Here is a 21,552-nt window from a genome sequence, read left to right as displayed (position 1 = left end):
CCATGATCAGTTAGCCCTGTATGCAACCCCCCTTCTAAGTCTCTACTGTTCATTATGTTAATAATGTGTATGGTCATGCATACCCATTATTTAGCTCTCACCTGTTAGTGAGAATATATGGTATTTGGTATTTTGTCCCTGGGTTACTTCACTTAGGATAATGGCCTCCAGTTCCATCTAAGTTACTGTAAAAGATATTATTTGATTCCTTTTCATGGTTGAGTAGTGTGTCACAGTCTATATATACTACATTTTCTTTATCCGCTCAACAGGTGATGGGCCCTGTGTTGGTTACATACCTTTGCAATTGTGAAATGTGGTGTGATAAACTACGAGTACAGGTGTCATTTTTAGAAATTGACTTCTTTTCGTTTGGGTAGATACTCAGTAGTGGGATTGCTGGATTTTTTTTTTTTTTTTTTTGAGACAGAGTCTCACTTTGTTGTCCAGGCTAGAGTGAGTGCCGTGGCGTCAGCCTAGCTCACAGCAACCTCAAACTCCTGGGCTCGAGTGATCCTTCTGCCTCAGCCTCCCGAGTAGCTGGGACTACAGGCATGCGCCACTATGCCCGGCTAATTTTTTTTATATATATATCAGTTGGCCAATTAATTTCTTTCTGTTTATAGTAGAGACGGGGTCTCGCTCTTGCTCAGGCTGGTTTTGAACTCCTGACCTTGAGCAATCCGCCCGCCTCGGCCTCCCAAGAGCTAGGATTACAGGCGTGAGCCACAGCGCCCGGCCGGGATTGCTGGATTGAATGGCAGATCTACTTTCAGTTCTTTAAGAAATCTTCATACTGTTTTCCAGAGAGGTTGTATTAATTTACATTCCCACTAACAGTGTATAAGCAGTCCCATTTCACTGCAGCAGCATCTATTGTTTTTTGATTTTTTAAATAACCATTCTGAGAGGGGTAAAGTGGTATCTCATTGTGGCTGTCATTTGCATTTCCCTGATGACTAGTGATGTTGAACATTTTTAATGTTTATTGGCCATTTGTTTCTCTTGAAAAATGCTCATGTCTTTTCCTACTTTTTAATATAAGGGTTATTTGTATTTTTCTTGCTGATAGGTTTGAGTTCCTTAATAGATTCTAGATATTAGTCCTAAAGGAATTTCTTAACTAAAGGAATTAGTCCTAAAGGAATTTCTGATACTAACATTTTTATGTTTATTACTTGACTCTTTGTAGACCTACTCTGGTTTCCTATAACACTGTAGTCATTAGCCATTTTGCCACATCACATTGGTTTCAAAAGTTTTATCTTAATATTTTGAATTATGTCATTCCTTGCCTTTTTCTTTCCTTCAAAACCTTTTAGATAGCATTGATTTAGGGATTCATACTTTAATATCATTTATCTCCACCTATTACCAATAAAAGTCCTCAATTACTTCAAAGCTTGGGCCATTTGTTTCCCCCCACCCTTTGTTATGATGGTAGATAGAGAAAATGTGACATAGACCTGATGTAATAGCTATAGTGGAGAGAAGAGTGATTAAATAATCAGAAATGAAGTGATACTCTTTTGTTTTGTGGGAAGGGAGCTGTGACTGCCTGGTGCACAGCTGACCTTTTTTAAAATGTCAATCTCTAAGTAGGATCTGTCAGAAAACTAATTAGATACATATTGAGCAAAATGATGTGCAAAGATACTGTGTGGCTTACAAAGATTAATTATGTTTGTAAGGATAAAGCTTTCCTTTGTGTAAATTATGGAATTTTGTAAGGCAAAAAAAAAAATTGGGGGGGTTAACTCATGTTTTAAGACTGCTCTGCAGTAAATTAAATTTTTTGAATAATTGAGTTTCAGATAACTGTGTTTATATATTTTCTGAATCCCAAAATGTTATCTGCCTCCTTTTTTCCTTAGAATGTCACATTATACCTCTTTAATAATCACTTACATAGAAACTGCTTTTTATATCTACATAATCAACAAAGTTTGTTAGCCCTGATAGAAATAATAACTCTGGACTGGCGCAGCTTCTCTGTAACCTCAGGAGAGAGAGGAAAAAAGCTCCTTATAGTAATTCTCCCCAGCTGAAGGCTAAGTCCTTAGGGTTCTAAATCTGTACATGAATCATGATCTCTGTGTGGCAAAGGATAAGCCATTTTCAGATATGACATAGTGATGATACCATCTCTTCCCCTGACCCCTGAAATTTCATTTTTTTTATGTGTCATGTGGTTTTTTGTTTTTTTTTTTTTTGAGACAGAGTCTCGCTTTGTTGTCCAGGCTAGAGTGAGTGCCGTGGCGTCAGCCTAGCTCACAGCAACCTCAAACTCCTGGGCTCGAGAGATCCTTCTGCCTCAGCTTCCCGGGTAGCTGGGACTACAGGCATGCGCCACCATGCCCGGCTAATTTTTTTTTATATACATATTAGTTGGCCAATTAATTTCTTTCTATTTATAGTAGAGACGGGGTCTCGCTCTTGCTCAGGCTGGTTTTGAACTCCTGACCTCGAGCAATCCGCCTGCCTCGGCCTCCCAGAGAGCTAGGATTACAGGCGTGAGCCACCGCGCCCGGCCTTGTGTCATGTGGTTTTATCTTTCTCATGTGATTCATTAATCCAAGTAGGCATTTGTTTAGCCCTTACCTTGTGTAGTTTCTAGATGCTGAGAAAACACGTGTCTAAAACATGATGTTTTGCTCTTTCAGAGCTGACAGTATCACGGGGGAAATAGAAGTACAAATAAATATAATAAAATAAAATTAATGCTATGGAAACTCTGAGGATCACTTAATTGTGCTTGGAGTGGGGCAGAGGCAGCTTCTTGACAAAGAAAGGTTTGAATTCACCAGATACGTAGGGCTTCACTTGCTTGTGAAGAGAATAGCATTCGTAAGAGGGGCAGAGAGCATCCTGGAGAAATGCATTAAGACTGGAACGTCAGCATGAACTTTGGTTGCCAAAAGAGATGGAGTTTAGAGTTTTTTCCTTAACTACTAGAATCATGGAAAAGTTTTAAGTATTAGAATGACAAAGTCATTTTTGTACTGAATCATTTCAGCAGTAATGGGGAAGGATTTGAAGGGAGCAAAATTAGAACAAAGGAGATGAGTTTAGGTAAGAGTTAAGCATCCCAAATATAGTGGCAATGGGTTTGGAGAGAAGAGAGTGAATTTAAGAGCTATTAGAAAGTAAAGTTCTTTTGAAAGTGAGGAAGGAGGGATAAAGCATAGTCACGAATTATTTAAATTTCTAGCTTTAGTGTCTAGCAAAATAGAAGTATGAAGATTGAGAGGTTATAATCACTTACTGGAACTTTGTGTGATTGCAGTAAGCAAGAATGATTATATAGGTTTTTAAAGGCAGTATTGTATATCAAACTAAATATTAGATAATGTTGACTTTTATGTGTATATAATCTTATTTAAAAAATAAAAAGGAAAATAGAAGTACTTAACAAAGCTAGGATTATTAAGATAGGATGTTTTGGTTCATTGATTCATTTTTTGCTTTAGAAACATGTTTGCCTCTTGCATACTTTAACCTTCGCTGATGAAGTCAGATTGTGGTAAGTTTTAAATTGGCCTGTTTTGGAGTTCATCAAATCATTACAAAAATTTTTTTTGAAACAGAGTCTCACCCTGTTGCCCAGGTTAGAGTGCCGTGGCATCAGCCTAGCTCACAGCAACCTCAAACTCCTGGGCTCAAGCCATACTCCTGCCTTAGCCTCCCATGTAGCTGGGACTACAGGCATCCACCACCATGCCTGGCTAATTTTTTCTATATGTTTTTAGTTGGCCAATTAATTTCTTTCTATTTTTAGTAGAGACGGTGTCTCGCTCTTGCTCAAGCCGGTTTCGAACTCCTGACCTTGAGTGATCCTCCCACCTCGGCCTCCCAGAGTGCTAAGATTACCAGTGTGAGCCACCTCGCCTGGCCACTAAAATTTTTAATTATAGTCTTATTGAAAATTATTAAATTTACATTGAAAAATAATGAAAAAAATCTTTTTTGTGTATCTTGAACTTAAAAAACTGTTAGTTTGAGGGTTACTTTAATTTCCTTTAAACAGTTGTATCCAATGTTTGAATTCAGATTTTTCTTATTATTAATCTAAGAAGAGCAATGAACTTGGAAAAAAGATACATGAGTGGTTCAGTACAAGATGTGCTTCTGTTGCCTTAGTAGTACAAACTAAGCTGAAGACAATATTGGTATACTTGATGAATTGGTCCACACTGTGTATAATCTTAAAAGTTCTGATTATTATTTTTTCTTTTCTTTTCTTTTTTTTTGAGTCAGTCTCACTCTGTTGCCCAGGCTAGAGTGCCACATTGTCAGCCTACCTCATGGCAACCTCAAACTCCTAGGCTTATGTAATCCTCCTGCCTCAGCCTCCCAAGTATCTGGGACTACAGGCATTTGCCACCACACCCAGCTAATTTTTTTCTATTTTTAGTAGAGACGGGGTCTCACTCTTTCTCAGGCTGGTCTCGAACTCCTGACCTCTGGCGATCCTCCCACCTTGTCCTCTCAGAGTGCTAGGATTACAGGCGTGAGCCACTGGGCCTGGCCCTGGTTATTCTTTATGGTACCTGTTGAAACACTAGTTTATTTTAACTAAAAGTAGTATTTTTTTCATAGCAAAAATCATAAGGAATTTATACAATTTAATTTCATTGCTTTTATTTTTTTCTCCCTCCTTTAGAACGTATAATGAAGAAAACAGAAGAATCTGAATCACACGTGGAGCCTGAAATTAAGAGGAAAGTACAACAGAAACGTCACTGTAGTACATATCAGCCTACTCCTCCTTTGTCTCCTGCTTCAAAAAAATGTTTAACCCATTTAGAGGTAGGTAGAGAAATTATTCTTTATTTTGCTAGTCAGACAGTATTTTTATTATTTTTTTAGTACTTATTAAATTCTAGGTGATCTTTTATTATAGGACCAGAAGAGACCTAGAAATGTTACTTAGGCAGACTTTTTTGTCTTCAATATGCCATTTTTTACCTGTCCAAAATACAGAATTTTTTTTTTTGAAAAGAATTTTTCAGTGCCTTTCTGTATGTACTCCAAGTTGTAATGCACTCCAAGTGATCACTCTTGACCTGAAATTTTTTAAAATAATTTTAAAGAAAAGTTAAATAATAGACTATGTATGTGCTCCTCCAGATTTCCTAGTTTTTCACATTTGTTTTATTGTTCTTCTCTGTGCCTTTCTCCCTCTTCCCTCCCCACCATAAACATTTACATGTATGTATTCTTCCATACCATGTGAGTATAAGTTATAGGCATGATGCCCATTTGCCACTTCAGTGTGTTTCTTTTCTTAAAAAAAAATTAATAAAACATTGGGGGTGGGGGCATCCTCTTAAATAACCAGAGTGCAGCTATCAAAATCACAAAATTAACATTGATTCAGAAATATCATCTAATCCCTAAACGCTGTTCAGATTTCACCTAAATAATGTTCTTTATGGGTACAGGATCCAATTCAGGGTCATCTGTTAAATTTAATTGCCATGAATTAGTCTTTCGGTAAGGAATAATTTCATAGTCTTTCTTTGTCTTTCATAATCTTTATATTTCTAAGGAGTATAGGCCACTTTGTACCTCAGGTTAGGTTTGTCTGATGTTTCTTTATGGTTTATATTGTTTTCAAGAATACCTCAGAAATGACGCTATAATCCTCTCATTGCATCATATAATATCAGGGGATACACATTGTTGATTTTCACATTAATATTAACTTTAACCGTAGTTAAAACGTTCTAGATTTCTCCACTGCAGAGTGAATTAATAGATATTTCTATGCTCATTTATTAATAGGACTTCTAATGTAAAGTAGAGCTTTTCCTTATTCTACATTTACTCATTCATTTATTTATATCAGCATGACACATGGGGTTATTACTTAAAGGGTTATAGTCTGTAGCTTTCATTATTTATTTTGATACTAAAATTGTTCTAGACTTGGTCCATGGGAGTCCCTTTGAACTGGCCCTTGTTTCTTTTTGATGTGTCCCCATCATTCTTTGAGCACTTCTTTACTCTTTGGTATAACAAGACTTATATTCCTGTGTCTCAGCCCTACAGTCATATATTTCTGCAAGAAGCCATTAATGGTTCCCTCAAGTAGAGGGAAAATATTTAGGCATAAGTTACGTTCGTTGATACTGGGTGTCATTGTTTCTAGGCCCTCTCAATGGACAGAGCTAAGAAATATATTTATATGTCAATATGAAATACATATTAAAATTTATGAGTGCACATTGCTAACTCTAATTCTAGTCCAACACCACACTTTGTCTTTCTCACTTTGTATGTTTGTAACTCCCTTCTCTGACAGTAAGAAACCTGACACCCTTCATCCCCAGTGTATTTACCTATTTGCTCAGTTTTCCTTCATGTGATCAGTCTGGTATGCCAGCTTAAGCTTGGCTCAGGCCATCCTGACAACCAGTACTGCTTGGCCTAGGTTAAGGAGGAAGGAGGAAAGACCCTCCCTAGACACAGCATCCTTCTTCCACTAGGCATGCCAGCTGAAAGCCCCAGAATTTTTTTTAATGCCTAAAACAAATCTTTCTTCTTTTACTTTTTACTCCCATGCCAATTGTTCTTGTTTTTTTCTTAGTGGAGATAAAGAATTGTAGCCAGCCTCTATGTAATCTAACTCGTGAACAAGGTTAGTGGTTTTTCTTTCCATGTATAGTTTGTGAAATTCCACACTACATACTGGTTACAGGAAAACAAGATTTTGAATTCAATGGAATTAAACATTTTTAGGATATGTAATAAAAATGACATTGTCTTAGTGAGATCTCATCAGTGATAGGCTCATTCTTATTAGTGTAGTTGGTTATTTATGGGTGAGACTTGCAGATAGTATGTGATATGTACTTTGGAATTATTTTATTTTGTAAAAGTCTTCCACTGACAAAAAGGGGGAAATGAGATTTTAATCAATTTTTGTTTTCCAAAAGAAATTATACTTAATGTAAAATATTATGAAAATTCACTCCTTTATATAAACTCTACTAAAACTAATGGAACAGTGTTGAGATTCTAGTTTTTAGATTTGTTAGGTTGATAGAATTCTTAATCTCTAGTTTTTATCATGAAAAATGTCATATCTTATTCAGTTGATCTAATCAGCATTTAGTTCCTAATTATTGCAAAAAGTTCCAAGATATGTGTTTCTAAGCTGAGGGAAGGCATATACTAATAGCTCAGGATATATTTTCTTCTATATTTTAATATTGGGAATTTTAATAGTAAGGATATACTTTTTCTGTTTGGTATTAATTTTATAAAAGGAAATATCTGGAAGTATCACTTTGCCATGTAGTTCTTTTCATTTAGATATGTCCTGTTTATCTTTATTACAAGACAGTAAAGTATTGGAGCCAGTCAGTACGCGGCTTGATCATCCCCAGATTCTTAAAGATGGAATTAGTTTATATGTAGTTGACTGCTGGCCTAGATGGTCTTGAAAATATCTTCCAGCATTCTGATGTTAAATCCCAGTTAACATGACTTACTCAGCAGGGTCTCATGATAGCCATGGTTCTCATGATAGGGGAGAGAGAGACTTAATTTTGAGACTTTTGGAGGGGGGAGTTCCTTGATTTTGAAATAAAATGCCAAAATCTTTTATTTCTTTTGTTCTTTTGGAACTTAAAGTTTCTGAACAGCGTGAATGTTGTCCAAAATATGGAAAAGAAAAAGAAAATCAGACCAAATGCCAAAGTTGTGGTGTTCTTTTTCCTAAGGATTTGCAAAGAAATTGCAGACAAGCTATAACTTTGAGTGAATCTCCTGGACCATTATTAAGAACGTCAATTCATCAGAATTCTGGAGGACAGAAGTCACAAAACACAGGATTAACAACCAAGAAGTTTTATGGCAACAGTGTGGAAAAGGTTCCAATTGATGTTATTGTGAATTGTGATGATAGTAGGCGCAATTATTTACAGACTAATGGAAAAGTTATTTTACCTGGGACAAAAATACCCAAAATCACAAACTTGAAAGAAAGAAAAACAAGCCTGTCAGATCTAAATGATCCAAGTAAGTATTTTACTCCCTTTAATATTACTTATTTCAATCTAGTATTTTTAATATATTTCTTATGCGAGTGTGAGCATAAAGAAAGCTTTGTCCTCATCTGGTCCATCTTAAATAGTTAAAAAATAGCACAGACCTCAGCCCCAGTCTTAGGTCAATAAAATATTTGACACATAGAAAGGATTTGGTGAAAATTAGTTTTTTTTTACCACTTTTGTTCCTCCCCTAAATCTTTTCCCTATCTTTGGACACATGCATACATATGTGGATGTATGTGGAAGGCAGTCCAAAATAGCAGGAGATTAGAAATAATTGGAGACTGGTTGGATAGAGTATGTAGCTGTAAAAGGGTGAAAGATCTGACATAGTAATAATACTATGTAGAGTGATTTCCAAGATATTTAATGATGGGAATGAAGCAAGCTATAGGATGGGAGAATGAATATAGTTTCTTTTAAAAAACAGAAGCCAGGCACAGTGGTATGCTCCTATAGTCTTAGCTATTTGGGAGGCTGAGATGGATGGAGTTCGAGTCCAGCCAGGGCAACGTAGCAAGGCCCCATTTCAAATAAAATAGAGTATAAAAAACTAATAGGAAAAATGATTGAAAGGGGAGGAAGCAGATATTAAGCAAAGTTGAGGATATGCCCTGGAAAAACACAAACCAAAGACAGACCTGTGGTGGTTTTTCTGAAGGGGAATTTGGAAGTTTCAGCATTTTAAAGGCATACAGTAGAAAAAAAGGCAAAGGACTGGGAATAGTGAGACAAAATGGTTACATTCCTGTGAGATCCAGGAAAATCTACATCTCTGTTCTGCCTGTGAAGATAAACCTATAATTCGTTATTAGTGTGGAATCAAACAGACTTTAGTTTTACGAGCTACACACAGCCTGTGGATTTATAGTTATAATTGACATGTCCTTGCTTATGGGAGGTCAGCAAGGAATTTCCTGAATGATCTGTTGGGCCAGTTCTTCACAAGGTACCTGAGGCCTTTACCTTCCCTTTTGCATATGGGGTTGAGGGGTTAGCTCTGATTTTTATTTTCTTTTTACAGGGGGTTAGGGGTAGATGGTACATTTTTCCAAATATACCTTCTTTTATAGGTTTGACTTTGGAACTATGTAAATGTTTTAAATAATTATAAAACAAAATTTAAAAACAATTTTAAAAACCAAAGAACGAATTCAAACACAAAATGAAACAAATAAACTTAATTATATATTTAGTTGGTAGCTTGAACACATAAAAGTATTTCAAGTGAATCTAAATTAAAATAATGTGGCTGACATTCCTAATGGTGGTATATTTTAAGGTTAAATAGAACTGCAGAAAAATCTTAAGTGTATTCATTAGTACTGTTATTAATAATATTGGTATTGTTAATTTTAATCACATATTGATAAAGCAAATAAGTAATTATATTATTGTACCTAAGAACCAAGATTTTTGTAGTTAGAGAAAAGGAATACAAAAGTAAAATCAGGCTGGGCATGGTGGCTCATGCCTATAACCCTAGCACTTTGGGGAAGTAAGGCAAGAGGATCACTTGAGTCCCATAAGTTTGAGTATCTAGTGAGCTATGATGACACCACTGTACCTCACCAGACAACAGTACAAGAACTTGACTCTAAAATTTAAAAAAAAAAAAAAAAAAAAAAAGTAAAATTCTGTAACTTTCAGTTGGAGATAATAGTATGAACTTATATATTTTCTCTTAAATATAAAATAAATATTTCCTTGCTTTATCTACAGAAAATACCAAGAAACAGTAAAAAAAACACAAAAAAACAAAAAAACCTAGTGCCTATATCTTTGGTTTTAAATATCATTTCCCAGTAAAAATAACCAGAGCTCCTCAGAAAAACAGATGAGTCCAGGTGTGGAGCATGAAATATATGAGAAACGTAGATCATTCAGTCATATCAGGAAGCTGTCAGAAACTAATATGGACATGCAAAAAGACATGGAGCTAAAATGAAAGGGCTTGCACTAACTGCTGAATGGAACTACGTGAGTCACAAAAAAATCATGGCCACTAGTCATTTAAATATGTCAAATATGTTAAAGTTAAATAGTTCATTAAGATGCCTTCCTATCCCCCAAAAAGGAAAAAAGCCCTTCATTGGTTACCTTAGAGGTTGATTAGGGTTCCAAAGCATTATTTAGAAAACTGGTAAATAAAGGGGAAAATATTAAGAATTCTTTTGATCATTCAGGTCATTTGCAAGCCAAAAAAAAAAAAAAAAAGAATTCTTTTGAATCTCAGAAATATGCCAGGTTCTATTTTAATTAATTTCAATATGAAAACCTCAGTCTACACCAGCACATTAGCTTACATTTCAAAAAGAACTCAGTCAAGTAAAGAAATACTGTGTTAGGACATTATGATGATATTTTTTGACAAATATTTTATAATACATTTCCATGTTATACTATATTAAATATTGTTAACATTATTTGAATCTTAAGAGTGAAGTTTTGTATTTTAAAGTTAAGACATGAAAAGAACTCTCACTTATTAGGCAATTTACTGGGTATTATGACTGAGCCAAATTTTATATAGGAAACTTAAGATCATAAGGTTTCCGGGGTTAGGGGAACTGGACGTTAATAAGGCTAAGTTGATAAGTAACTTTTTAAAAAAAATTAGGTATTATGTCTATATTAACCATGCAGGTTGATAATATAAGGAAATAAATTCATGTGATTCTGAGGTACCTTAAGCAGGCTTACTAGTCAGAGCTTAACATCGCACCATATAAACCATGATTTAAAACCATATAAAGCATAAATTTGCTATCCTCAAAAAAATTAAAAGATAAGTATTTTCCATTAAAGTATATGGAAAAATATGCTCCATTATAAGAACATATTAATAATAAAATATGTCATTTATTGCATACTTGTGTGCCCTGCTTTATAAAAGAAGAAAGTGTTATACACTATCCAGTTTTAATTTAGTTTTCACAATTGTATGACGTAGCTACTGATATACCCATTTTATAAACGAGGTAACCCAGGCTTTAAAGGAGATTGAATAACTTCTCAGTGTTATATACATTTGGACTATTGGAGTTTGGTTTTTCTTAAGAAAATAACAGATCTTTCAGATTCCAAAGTCTTTTTTCTTAATATACTTATTATTAAATGTTTTCCTTTTAAAATAATTTATCATGATGAGGCTTTTATTCTAGTGTGAATAGTCTATTAATAAAATGTATAATGTCTTGGGTAGGTGATGAATTCAATGCAGAAGAGTGAAGCATCTCCCGGAAGTGGAGAGTTAGGTGTCAAGAGGAAGGAGAGTGCTATTTTAGATAGGTGGTAGAATAGGTATTTTTGATAAGGTAACTTTTGAGCAGAGTCCAAAACGAAATGAGTAGGAAGACAAGCTGATATATATGGGAACAAGTTTAGAATGTAAGTACAAAGACTCTTTATTGGTCTACTCAGGATGCCATAATGGAATACCATTGACTGGGTGGCTTAAACAAAATTTTTTTCTCACAGTTCTGGAGGCAGGAAGTCCAAGATCAAGGTGTTGTTGGTGTCTGGTGAGGTCTCTTCCTGGCTTCATGTCTGCCTTCTCACTGTGTCCACACATGGCCTTCCTTGTGTGTGCCAGCAGAGAGAGATCTTTGATGTCTCTTCATCTTTATTACCTCCTTAAAGATGTTATCTCTAAATACAGTCATGTTGGGGGGGGGTTAGGACTTCAACATGAGAATTTTGAGGGGAGATAGTTCAATTCATTGCAGACCCTAAGGCAGGGTCCTAGATGGATATTTATTTAGCATATGTTCTATTTTTTTTTAAATAAAATGAAAGCAGCTATGAGAACAACCTTTTAACTATATAACATCATCTTTGCATAGCACCCTTATTTATTTTAAGTTAATTAAATGTAAACTACATAATATAGTCTTAATTTGTTGCAGCATTTGGGCTTTAAAATAAATTTTTGTTATAGAAGATGCAGAAGTTTTAATGCCCTTCAAACACCATAAAGATAATTGTAAGCCAGGCATGGTGGCACACACCTGTAGTCCCAGCTACTTGGGAGGCTGAGGCAGAAGGGTCGCTTGAGCCTAGGAGTTCAAAAGTAGCTTCAGCAGCATTGCAAGACCTTATCTCTAAAAATAATAAAAATAATAATAATTGTAGATAGAACACTAGGCTTCCCTTTCAATATAATACATTTTTGTGTATTTTTTTAATAAACTATAAATAGTTCATGGACTTCTTAAAAAAATACTATATATTTATGTGTGTGTGTGTGTGTGTGTGTATAAATATATATACCAAGCATTGTGCTAAGCTTTTTACATCTCATTTGCTTCTTGTAACAATCCTGTGATATAGGTACCATTATTGTCCCTAATTTCACAGAGAAGAGAATATGAGCCAAATAACCAATAATTGGCAAAACCCCAACTTTCAAATACTGTATAAATAAATCTGCTTAAACCTTCTCATCTGGCATATTAGGTTTTCTGTTAATAAAAGACCAGTTCCGAAGAAGAGGTAAGCATAGCATTTACTCCTGAGATTGGACAGCAAAATAAAAAGGACAAGTGGAATAATGCTGGGGATGATGCTCCTCTGTGACATGTACATCACTCAGTAAATATTAAGCATTTATGTGTGGAATACTAAAGTGGAAAATTGCTCCTACAAGTTCATGTGTTCTTCAACACGTGATTTTTTAATGTTTTTTTGTATGTAAGGCACTATTTTAGGCCTGGGAATATAGCAGTGAGCAAGACAGTGTCTGCACACTTGTAGTTGATATGTAGTAGGGAGAAGATAGATGAGCAAGGAAACATCACAACAAAGAACAACAGAAAATTTAAATTAGTTTATATGACTGAGTACCTGTGTGCTTATTTTAGATTAGATTGTCAATCAAAAGGTGATATTTAAGCTAAAAATTGGTGACAAAAATGCAGTGTTAGGGAAAGCACAATCCAGGCAGTAATAAGCTTGTGGTGTTTGTGGGACAGAATGGCTAGTGTACCTAGAGCATAAAGAGAAAAATAAAATATAGTATGAGAGAATTGGACGGATTGGCAGGGGCCAGATTATGTAAATTTATAAACCAGAGTAAGGAGTTGGTGTTTGACTCAAGTACAATATGGGTGGCTCTGGGGAGTTATGTAGAGATGGATGTGGTAAGGTTCAGTAATGAGTACAAAATATAAGAGCAAATTGCTTTTATAATGTCTTTTCTTGCCCACATTAATTTGCTCAACAATATGTGCTGAGCATTAGGCACTGGTCCAGATCTTCCCAAGGACCAATTATGATTTTAGTGATTTCCTGTGTCGCCCAAAATTATTTGGTTACATGGAGTTTCACGCATATTTAAAATGCATGCTATTTTGTAAAATAAGCTGTATGCAAATTGTTTTCACACCTTACACTTTTTGAAACTCTGAAACCTACAGATAAACAGTTCTTGAAACTTGCTGATCTTGCTGTGTGAGTGAGGGGCAATAGGCTAATAAAAACAATTTTACATTTGTATAGTATTTTTAAAAAGATTCAAAGTCTTATGCTTTCTTCAGATTTAACTTTCTATCAGCTAAAGTGGGTTGTATCTTCAGTTTTTTTTTTTTTTAAGACATTGTCTTGCTCTGCTGCCTAGACTAGAGTGTAGTGGCATCATCATAGCTCACTGGATCCTCAAACTCCTGGGCTCCAGCAATCCTCCTGCCTCAGCCCCCTGAGTAGGTGGGACTACAGGCGCATGTCACCACGTTTGGCTAATTTTTTCCTATTTTTTGTATAGACAGTGTCTCGCTATGTTGCTCAGGTTGGTATTGAACTCCTGGCCTCAAGAGGTCCTCCTGCTTCAGCCTCCTAAAAAGCTAAGATTACAGGCGTGAGCCACCACACCTAGCCCATTTTTTCTCAGATCTGGAAGAGATGCACAAAAAATTTAGTGTATTTCTCACTGTGATAATTTATTTACATTTTTAACTGACAGAAATGAAATAAAAAATTATAAGTAAAATGTTAATATAAATTTTAATATAAGATGTACATTTTTTATAATTTTAGTTATTTTGTCCAGTGATGATGATGATGACAATGACAGGTCTAATAGAAGAGAGAGCGTATCTCCTCAACCTGCTGATTCAGCATGTTCTTCCCCAGCACCGTCTACTGGAAAAGTAGAAGCAGCACTAAATGAAAATACCTGCAAAGTAGAGCATGAACTAAGAAGCATTCCAGTTGACTCAGAGTTAAATACAGTTACATTGCCAAGAAAAGCAAGAATGAAAGACCAGGTACTTTTTACATTTGTTCAGATTAAAGTATCCCTTTTGGGATGTAAATATTTTTTCAGAAGGCAATTTGGTGGTGTCAGTAGGAGAAAAAGATTGATTATGCATTAAGTGGGACTTAAATACCACATGGAAGATTATTTGGAAGAGCAATAAACCATATACAAAAATAAATTACAATTAAACATAAATCTTAAAGTATAAAAAATTGAACAACAAAGTATCAACCTTATAGCAAAATCTTAGTATATATAAGGATATTACTCGTAAAATCTAGCAAACAGGGAGAAGTCATTTTAACTTGGATGCATTTTACTATAATACTGTTAAGTTTTATCATATTGTTTCATTTTATAATTTACTGTATAAAAATTTCAAAATGGAAATAGGTAATATAAACAATGTTATAAGTAGGCATGGTGGCAAACTCCTATAGTCCTAGCTACTCAAAAGGCTGAGACAAAAAGGATTGCTTGAGCCCAGGAATTTGATGGCACCACTGTATTCTAGTCTAGGGCAACAGAACAAGACCCTGTGTCAAAAAAATTAAAAAACCACGATGTCAATAGAAAAACAGATCCAGAGAGAATAATTGTAATATAGATGACATACTTTAATATCTATAGTAGATTAAGAACTCTTAAAAGTTAGAGGATAAAAAGAAAATGAACAAAGGGTAAGAATAGATAAAGAGAGGAGAAAATTCATATACTAAACTATCACATTGAAAGTTCAAATTAGTAAGGAAGTGCAAATTAAAATGAAATATAACTATACTTCACAAACTTACAAAATTGATGTAAAATCAGCTAATATGTACTACTGGCAAGAATCTAAGGGAAAAGGTACTTTCCTAAAGGAAAATATTGTTATTATTGGCCTCTTGGGAAAGCCATGTGAAAATGACTATTAAAAAAATTTTAAATATGTACTGTTTGACTGGATAGTTACTTCCTTAGACTCCATCTCAAAGGAATATCCCCTCTTCCCCAGTATGTAAGGCTGCATATACAAATATGATTATTGGTAAATAACTGCAAGCAAAATCTTTGCCCATTAATATGGATATGGCTGAAGAAGTTATGGTACATCCATACCATGCAGCCATTGAAAATAAAAACTAGAGCTACATTAATGACTTTTAGAATTTTTACATAGTGCTGTTGAATAGGAATGCTAAGATACAGAAATATGTGCATATTATTTTAGTAAAGACATTTTATAAAATAATAGACTTATTGGTAAAAATTATGTAGGTGGGCTGGGCATGCTGGCTTAGGTACCTCACTTTGGGAGGCCAAGGTGGGAGGATTGCTTGAGGCCGGGAGCTCAAAACCCTCTCTCTACAACAAAATAGAAAAAATTGGCTGAGTGTAGTGATTCACGCCTGTACTCCTAGCTACTCTGAGGCTGAGGCTGCAGCATTGCTTGAATCCAGGAATTCCAGACTACGGTGAGCTATGATTGCATCACTGCACTCCAGCCTGGGTGACAGAGCAAGACCCTGTCTCTTAAAAAAAAATTATGTATTTGTGAATATCTATGTCTGGGTTTATAAGAGTACAGATGAAAATATGGAAACATACATACTTGGTTAAGATGGGAACCTTACAAAATGAAAAAGAACAAAAAGCAACCATAGGATAATAGAAAAAAATATGGATTAATATTTTTATATAATCTTAAGGAATGCCTTTCCAAGCATGACAACACAAGCAAAAGTAGTAAATGAACAGATGAATATATTTGATTAAATGAAAAGTACTGAACAGTGTAGCAAAACATCAGAAGCAGAATTTGATAGGTAAATGCAATTGGAAAAATTGTGAACTTTGTGACAGAGTATAAATTGATTGTTTAATATTTTTAATTTCCTAAAATCAAGAAATAGAAGCAAACCATAGGAAAAGGAATAAAAGGAATGAATAGAATTTCAGAAAAGGTAGTAATCAAAGTAGCAAAAATGAAATTAAAATGCCATTTTTTCACTGTCCAAATTACCAAAAATATTTGTAGTATGATAGTGTTTCATCAATGTTTGGGTATCTAAATTTGTATGATTTTGCTAGAGGGCAGTTTTGCAATAATTCTATACGTGTACCACAGTTGAACTGCAAAAATACCCTTTGGCAAATAGGTTGTTAAGGGGAGAGATCAGAAAGACCTTAGATGTCCAGCAAAGAAGAATTTAGTTAAATAGTGGATTTCCATGTGATGAAATTTTAAGGTGAGCACTTTTCAGACTGACACACTGAATCATAAGGGTACCTTGTTGTTCTTCTCGGTGATTCTCCATAGGAGAGTGCAGACCATCTAGATTCTAGCCTCAGTCCTTCTACTGTGGATTCAACTGAAACAGCCCTTAAATTATCTGTTTTATTAGTGAACTAAAAACCTCCCTCAAACTCCTGGCCTCATGTGATCTTTCTGCTTTAGCCTCTCAAAGTGCTAGGATTATAGGCATGACCCACCGCACTTGGCCTAAATGACTTCTCATATTAAAAAATAACCCTAGGCCGGGCGCAGTGGCTCATGCCTGTAATCCTAGTTCTCTGGGAGGCCGAGGGGAGCCGATCATTTGAGTTTAGGAGTTCGAAACCAACCTGAGCAAGAGCGAGACCCTGTCTCTACTATAAATAGAAAGAAATTAATTGGCCAACTAATGTATATAGAAAAAATTAGCTGGACATTGTGGCGCATGCCTGTAGTCCCAGCTACTTGGGAGGCTGAGACAGAAGGATCGCTTGAGCCCAGGAGTTTGAGGTTGCTGTGAGCCAGGCTGACGTCACGGCACTCACTCTAGCCTTGGCAACAAAGCGAGACTGTCTCAAAAAAAATAAAAATAAATAAATAACCTTAAAGCTTAAAAAAAATCTTTTAAACCTAATAAGTTGATATTAATCTATGGAGAAATATTAATGATAAATCTGTTAATAAGCCTGAGAAAGCAGTTTACAAAATCATATATATATAGTATATATCATGATCACATTTTTTTGTAAATAATTATTTTTTCCTGTGATATAGGTCATAGAAATGTCTGTAGAAGGATAATGGGAACAGTGCCTATCTCTTTGCAGTGGACTTTTATCTCCCCTTTTGTTTTATAGTCAAGCTCATGTTTTATATTTGTGATGATAATAAAGATAATATAATTATTGTTAATTAAAATTATGTACTTATATAAAATATTTATTATGATTAATTTTTATTTGGAAGTGACTATGAAATAACGAAACTATAATTTAACAGATCAAGTAATTTAAAATATGTAAATATATAAAGAAACATCTTTTTGTAGTACAAAATAACCATTCTTCTAAATTATTAGGTTAAGTTTTACTGGATCAGATCATTAAAAGTTAGTGTGGCTGTTTGAACCTAGGCAATCTGATTCCCAGAGTACTATTCCTGATATACTACTGCTATAGTACTGCTTGATCTGCAAACTATATATAGACTGCTATACTACTACTTGAATTTGAAATAATAACTAAACTATAACTAGATAAAAATAGAAAGGATTTACTATTATATAAAAATCATGAATTTTTATTTTATCTAGTGCTATTAAAGGAAAATCAGTTTAATGTTGTGATAGTTTGTGGATCTTGTTTTCATGTGTCCTTAGTTTAATTGTTTTAGTAAATTTTAAGTGAAAATTTTCTTTTGCTTTTCAGTTTGGCAATTCTATTATCAACACACCTCTAAAACGTCGTAAAGTGTGTTCTCAAGAAACTTTAGTTGATCCTGTATCTTTAAGCTGCCCCAAACCCTTTGACAATGTCGTTGTAAGCTGTCGAAGTATACGAGTAGGAACTCTTTTCCGGCTATTAATAGAACCTGTAATTGTAAGTACATTCTTAAGCTCCTTACTATATCAATTATAAGATTCAAAATTTCATTGCTAAAGCTAATATGTAATATTTAAAATTTGTAAATTAAAATATTTAATTTAATAGAATATCAAAATTATTTTAAGAATTCAAATTGCTTTAAGGGTACATAAATAGTAGCTCCTTACCATTAAAAATCAGTGGATAAAAATCTATCTTAATGTTTGAAGTGGTATTATATTCATTTTAGGAAGATACGACTCTCATTGAGTTAGAAAACATTCCAATTTGTTGCTTTCCTATTATAATGCTACCTCAGTGCATGAAAAGAATACATTAAAAAATTATATATAGAGAAAGAATAATTCAAAAACTTCGGAGTCTGCTGAAAGATGTGTTATGCTCCTAGAAATAGATTATTGGACTACACTGACCACCCAGTTTCCACCCAAAGCACTACTCCATTGTGCTTTGGAGTAGTTCATTGTCCATGTGCCAGAAGAACTTTCTGTAGTCCCTTTATCTTACCTGTCATACCTATGTACTTACTAATCTGCTGCCAATCCAAGTTTTTATTTTCTTTTTGAAATGTTAATTACAGTCTCCTTAACCAGCCTTCTTAGTCATTATTTTTCTTTCTAATATGTTCTAAACATTGTTGGTTTAAGAGAGTCTTCCTAAAGCACTATATTTATTCTGTAAGCCTTTATTTTGCAGTGCCTTAAGTTAGTGTCCCTGTTTGTTTCCAAACACTGTCTCCTAATACTGTTTGTTACACATAAAACAGTATTTTTAAGAGAACATATTTTATCTCAGCAGGAAAGTTAAAAAGTAGTTTTATTATTATTTAAATTACAGTGAGGAACTATCTATTTGTTTTCTGGTAAGGGTTCATAGTTCTAGGATATAATATGATCAAAAGAAAACAAATTATAGGTTTGTTTGTAGGAGTAAATAAAATATGAACTTGGTTTCTTACCAGAGCAAAACTCTTTGGGAATCCAACAATTTTTTCTTTTCCTTCAAAAAATTTCAGCTTCCCACAGTTTAACAACTGTAAAGTTGCAGAAATACCCCAGAGATTTAAAGAAAATTATATATGAACTCTCCACCCTTTATCGGTCAGTAACATTGTAACATATGTCAAGATTTTCAGGGATTTATGAAATTCCTGTTTTGTTACAAGCCTCCATAGCCAGATTATCTTTCCTGGTTTCCATCAGTTAATAAAAATGTCACTCTATGTCACTTTGTACCTCCAAAATTTGCGTGAGTACCCTGAAAGTTTTATGGCTTTCTCCCACATAAAAACAGTTATTTATAACTCTTGTTTGATGAGTTAGATTTTGCTGATGATTTAGACATTTAATTGAAGTTGCATGTTTAGTCTCAAAAGTATCTATCAAGAACTATATTGAAATTTGAATTCTTTTTTTATAAAAGTTACAGATCAGGTTATATATGCTGCAGTGAAGACAAACATGGTAAATTTAATTGAAGAAGTAAAAGACAATATGTGTATTATAAAATATCTTGAAATGCTTTTTTAAAAGTTAAAGTGCTAAATGAAATATTTAGCCAAAAAATATAATGTGGAAATTTGCAGTGTGGTGTTAACCTTCCTTGTAGCATGGAATTTTCCTAAAGGATGTTCTTCATTGAAGTACAGTTAGTGGATCTGTAATTTCTTCATATGGTGTGATTAAAAAGACTATTTGATATTTTGTTCTTAAACATAACTTCCTTATGTTTTGTAGTGAAATGATTTATCTGCCAAGTTATGATTAATCTGAGAAACAGATTTTAAATGTTTTACTATTTTAAATGTTTTATAAAATTCCACAGTCTTATTATTAGATAATTTAATCATTTTGAATCCACTCAGTGATAAATTGGCACTATCTAGAAGTGTTGATTTTACTTAAAATTAAATACTTCCATTAGAAAGTAAGATGGCTTAACATTAGTAGTAATTCCACATATGCTGAAATATAAAGCAGTCCCTCATTTTTCAGCCAATTTAAATTTAGAAACTTTTGCGATGTAGATGTAATAGCCCAGTGTCTGTTTACAGTGTTGATGTGTGTGTAATTTAGTCATACACAAATATTTAGACATAACTTTCAATTCCTTCATCTCATGCAACAATTTTATTTAAATGTTTTGTATCCTTATTTATCATTATTATTGTCACTTTTTAGTCGTGTAACACATTTTTCTAAAGCATATAACTTCAGCTTCTACATGTGCTGAAATGTTTCCCAAGCTACAAGTACTCATTTTTGATAATCCCCAAATAATGTGTTACTTTTTATTGAAACCAATTTAATGTATTCCTTTCAAATGCAATCTTTAAAAGGTATGTTTAGTGACATTTTAGACTTGGGAATTATTGTAGTAATTATTGGATTTATTTCGTATTTCCTTTCTTTTTTTACATTATGAAAATTTTCAGACTGAAAACTTGAAAGAATTTTATGCTGAACATTTATATACCTCCAAGCTAAGTTCTACCATCAGCTTTAGTAAAATTTGTTTTTCATATAGCTATTCATCCCTCTGTATATCAATCTGTCCTTTTTAAAATGTAGTTCAAAGAACTTGCCACCTTTCTTGGATTATCTTATCTTCTGTAAACATGAAAAATTATTATCAATTTAGGTTGTATCAGGTTTAATGTATCTTCTCCACATTGAAATAATTAGTTAGAAAATCACCATTTTATAACTAATAATAACTGATTCAGGCAAGGATCTTTAATGGCTGCTAAAACCATTGGGTGAAAGATTATTAGGGAAAAGGATATTCACAGGGTTTCAAGTATCTCTACACAGATTTTTCAGCTGCAGAGGGAAAATTGTATCTTTACAGTGGAAAAACCTGGCAGTCACTGCCTTATCTAAGTGATTAAGCTTGTATCAGTAGTAGGACAGCATATCAGCACATCACCTATGTGCTGTTTTTGCTGGAAATATATGGCCTGATTTTTAAAACAAGGAAACACAAGTCCAGGGTATTGGATGTTATTCAGAACCTACTTCCTTAAATTCCTTAACAGAACCTAGATTCCTTAAAGCCCATGCCATGAAGAACAGAGGGAAGCAAGTTTCTGGTTGAGATTGGAGCAGACAGAAGAGATAAATGTAGCCTTGACAGAACTGTGGATTGGGAAAAAAATAAAATAACAATAAAGGACAATTCTGACCAGTTAGGGAAATTTGAGTATGAATTATGTGTTGAAGTTAATCTTGATTTCTTAGATGTGCTAATAATGTTTGGTTGTAAAGGAGAATGTTCTTGTGAGATACATGTAGAATGATTTGGGGATGAAATGTTATGATGTCTTCCACCTGCTTTGTGATGGTTTAGCAAAGGAAAAGTGAGTATATGTGTAGA

At 34.0% G+C, this 21,552-nt stretch overlaps 1 protein-coding gene across 5 annotated transcripts in view; it reads left to right on the top strand.

Moving 5' to 3' along the window:
- Positions 1 to 21,552, top strand: part of SENP6 (SUMO specific peptidase 6) — a 112,612-nt gene that overhangs the window by 53,886 nt on the left and 37,174 nt on the right. For 4 of the 5 annotated variants that reach the window (XM_012743141.3, XM_012743137.3, XM_012743136.2 and 1 more), the window contains 4 exons: positions 4,664 to 4,809; positions 7,731 to 8,028; positions 14,094 to 14,323; positions 18,001 to 18,171. In XM_012743141.3, the coding sequence (XP_012598595.1) occupies positions 4,664 to 4,809; positions 7,731 to 8,028; positions 14,094 to 14,323; positions 18,001 to 18,171 (845 nt within the window). Of the gene's footprint in view, positions 1 to 4,663; positions 4,810 to 7,641; positions 8,029 to 14,093; positions 14,324 to 18,000; positions 18,172 to 21,552 lie in introns of all 5 variants that reach the window. The other variant, XM_076003178.1, reaches the window with a different exon arrangement.

The sequence above is a fragment of the Microcebus murinus genome, chromosome 5 (genome assembly GCF_040939455.1).
Source record: "Microcebus murinus isolate Inina chromosome 5, M.murinus_Inina_mat1.0, whole genome shotgun sequence".
In the NCBI taxonomy this organism is placed as follows: domain Eukaryota; kingdom Metazoa; phylum Chordata; class Mammalia; order Primates; family Cheirogaleidae; genus Microcebus; species Microcebus murinus.
Note: the sequence above shows the minus strand (reverse complement) of the source record. Positions and strands in the feature narration are given on the sequence as shown.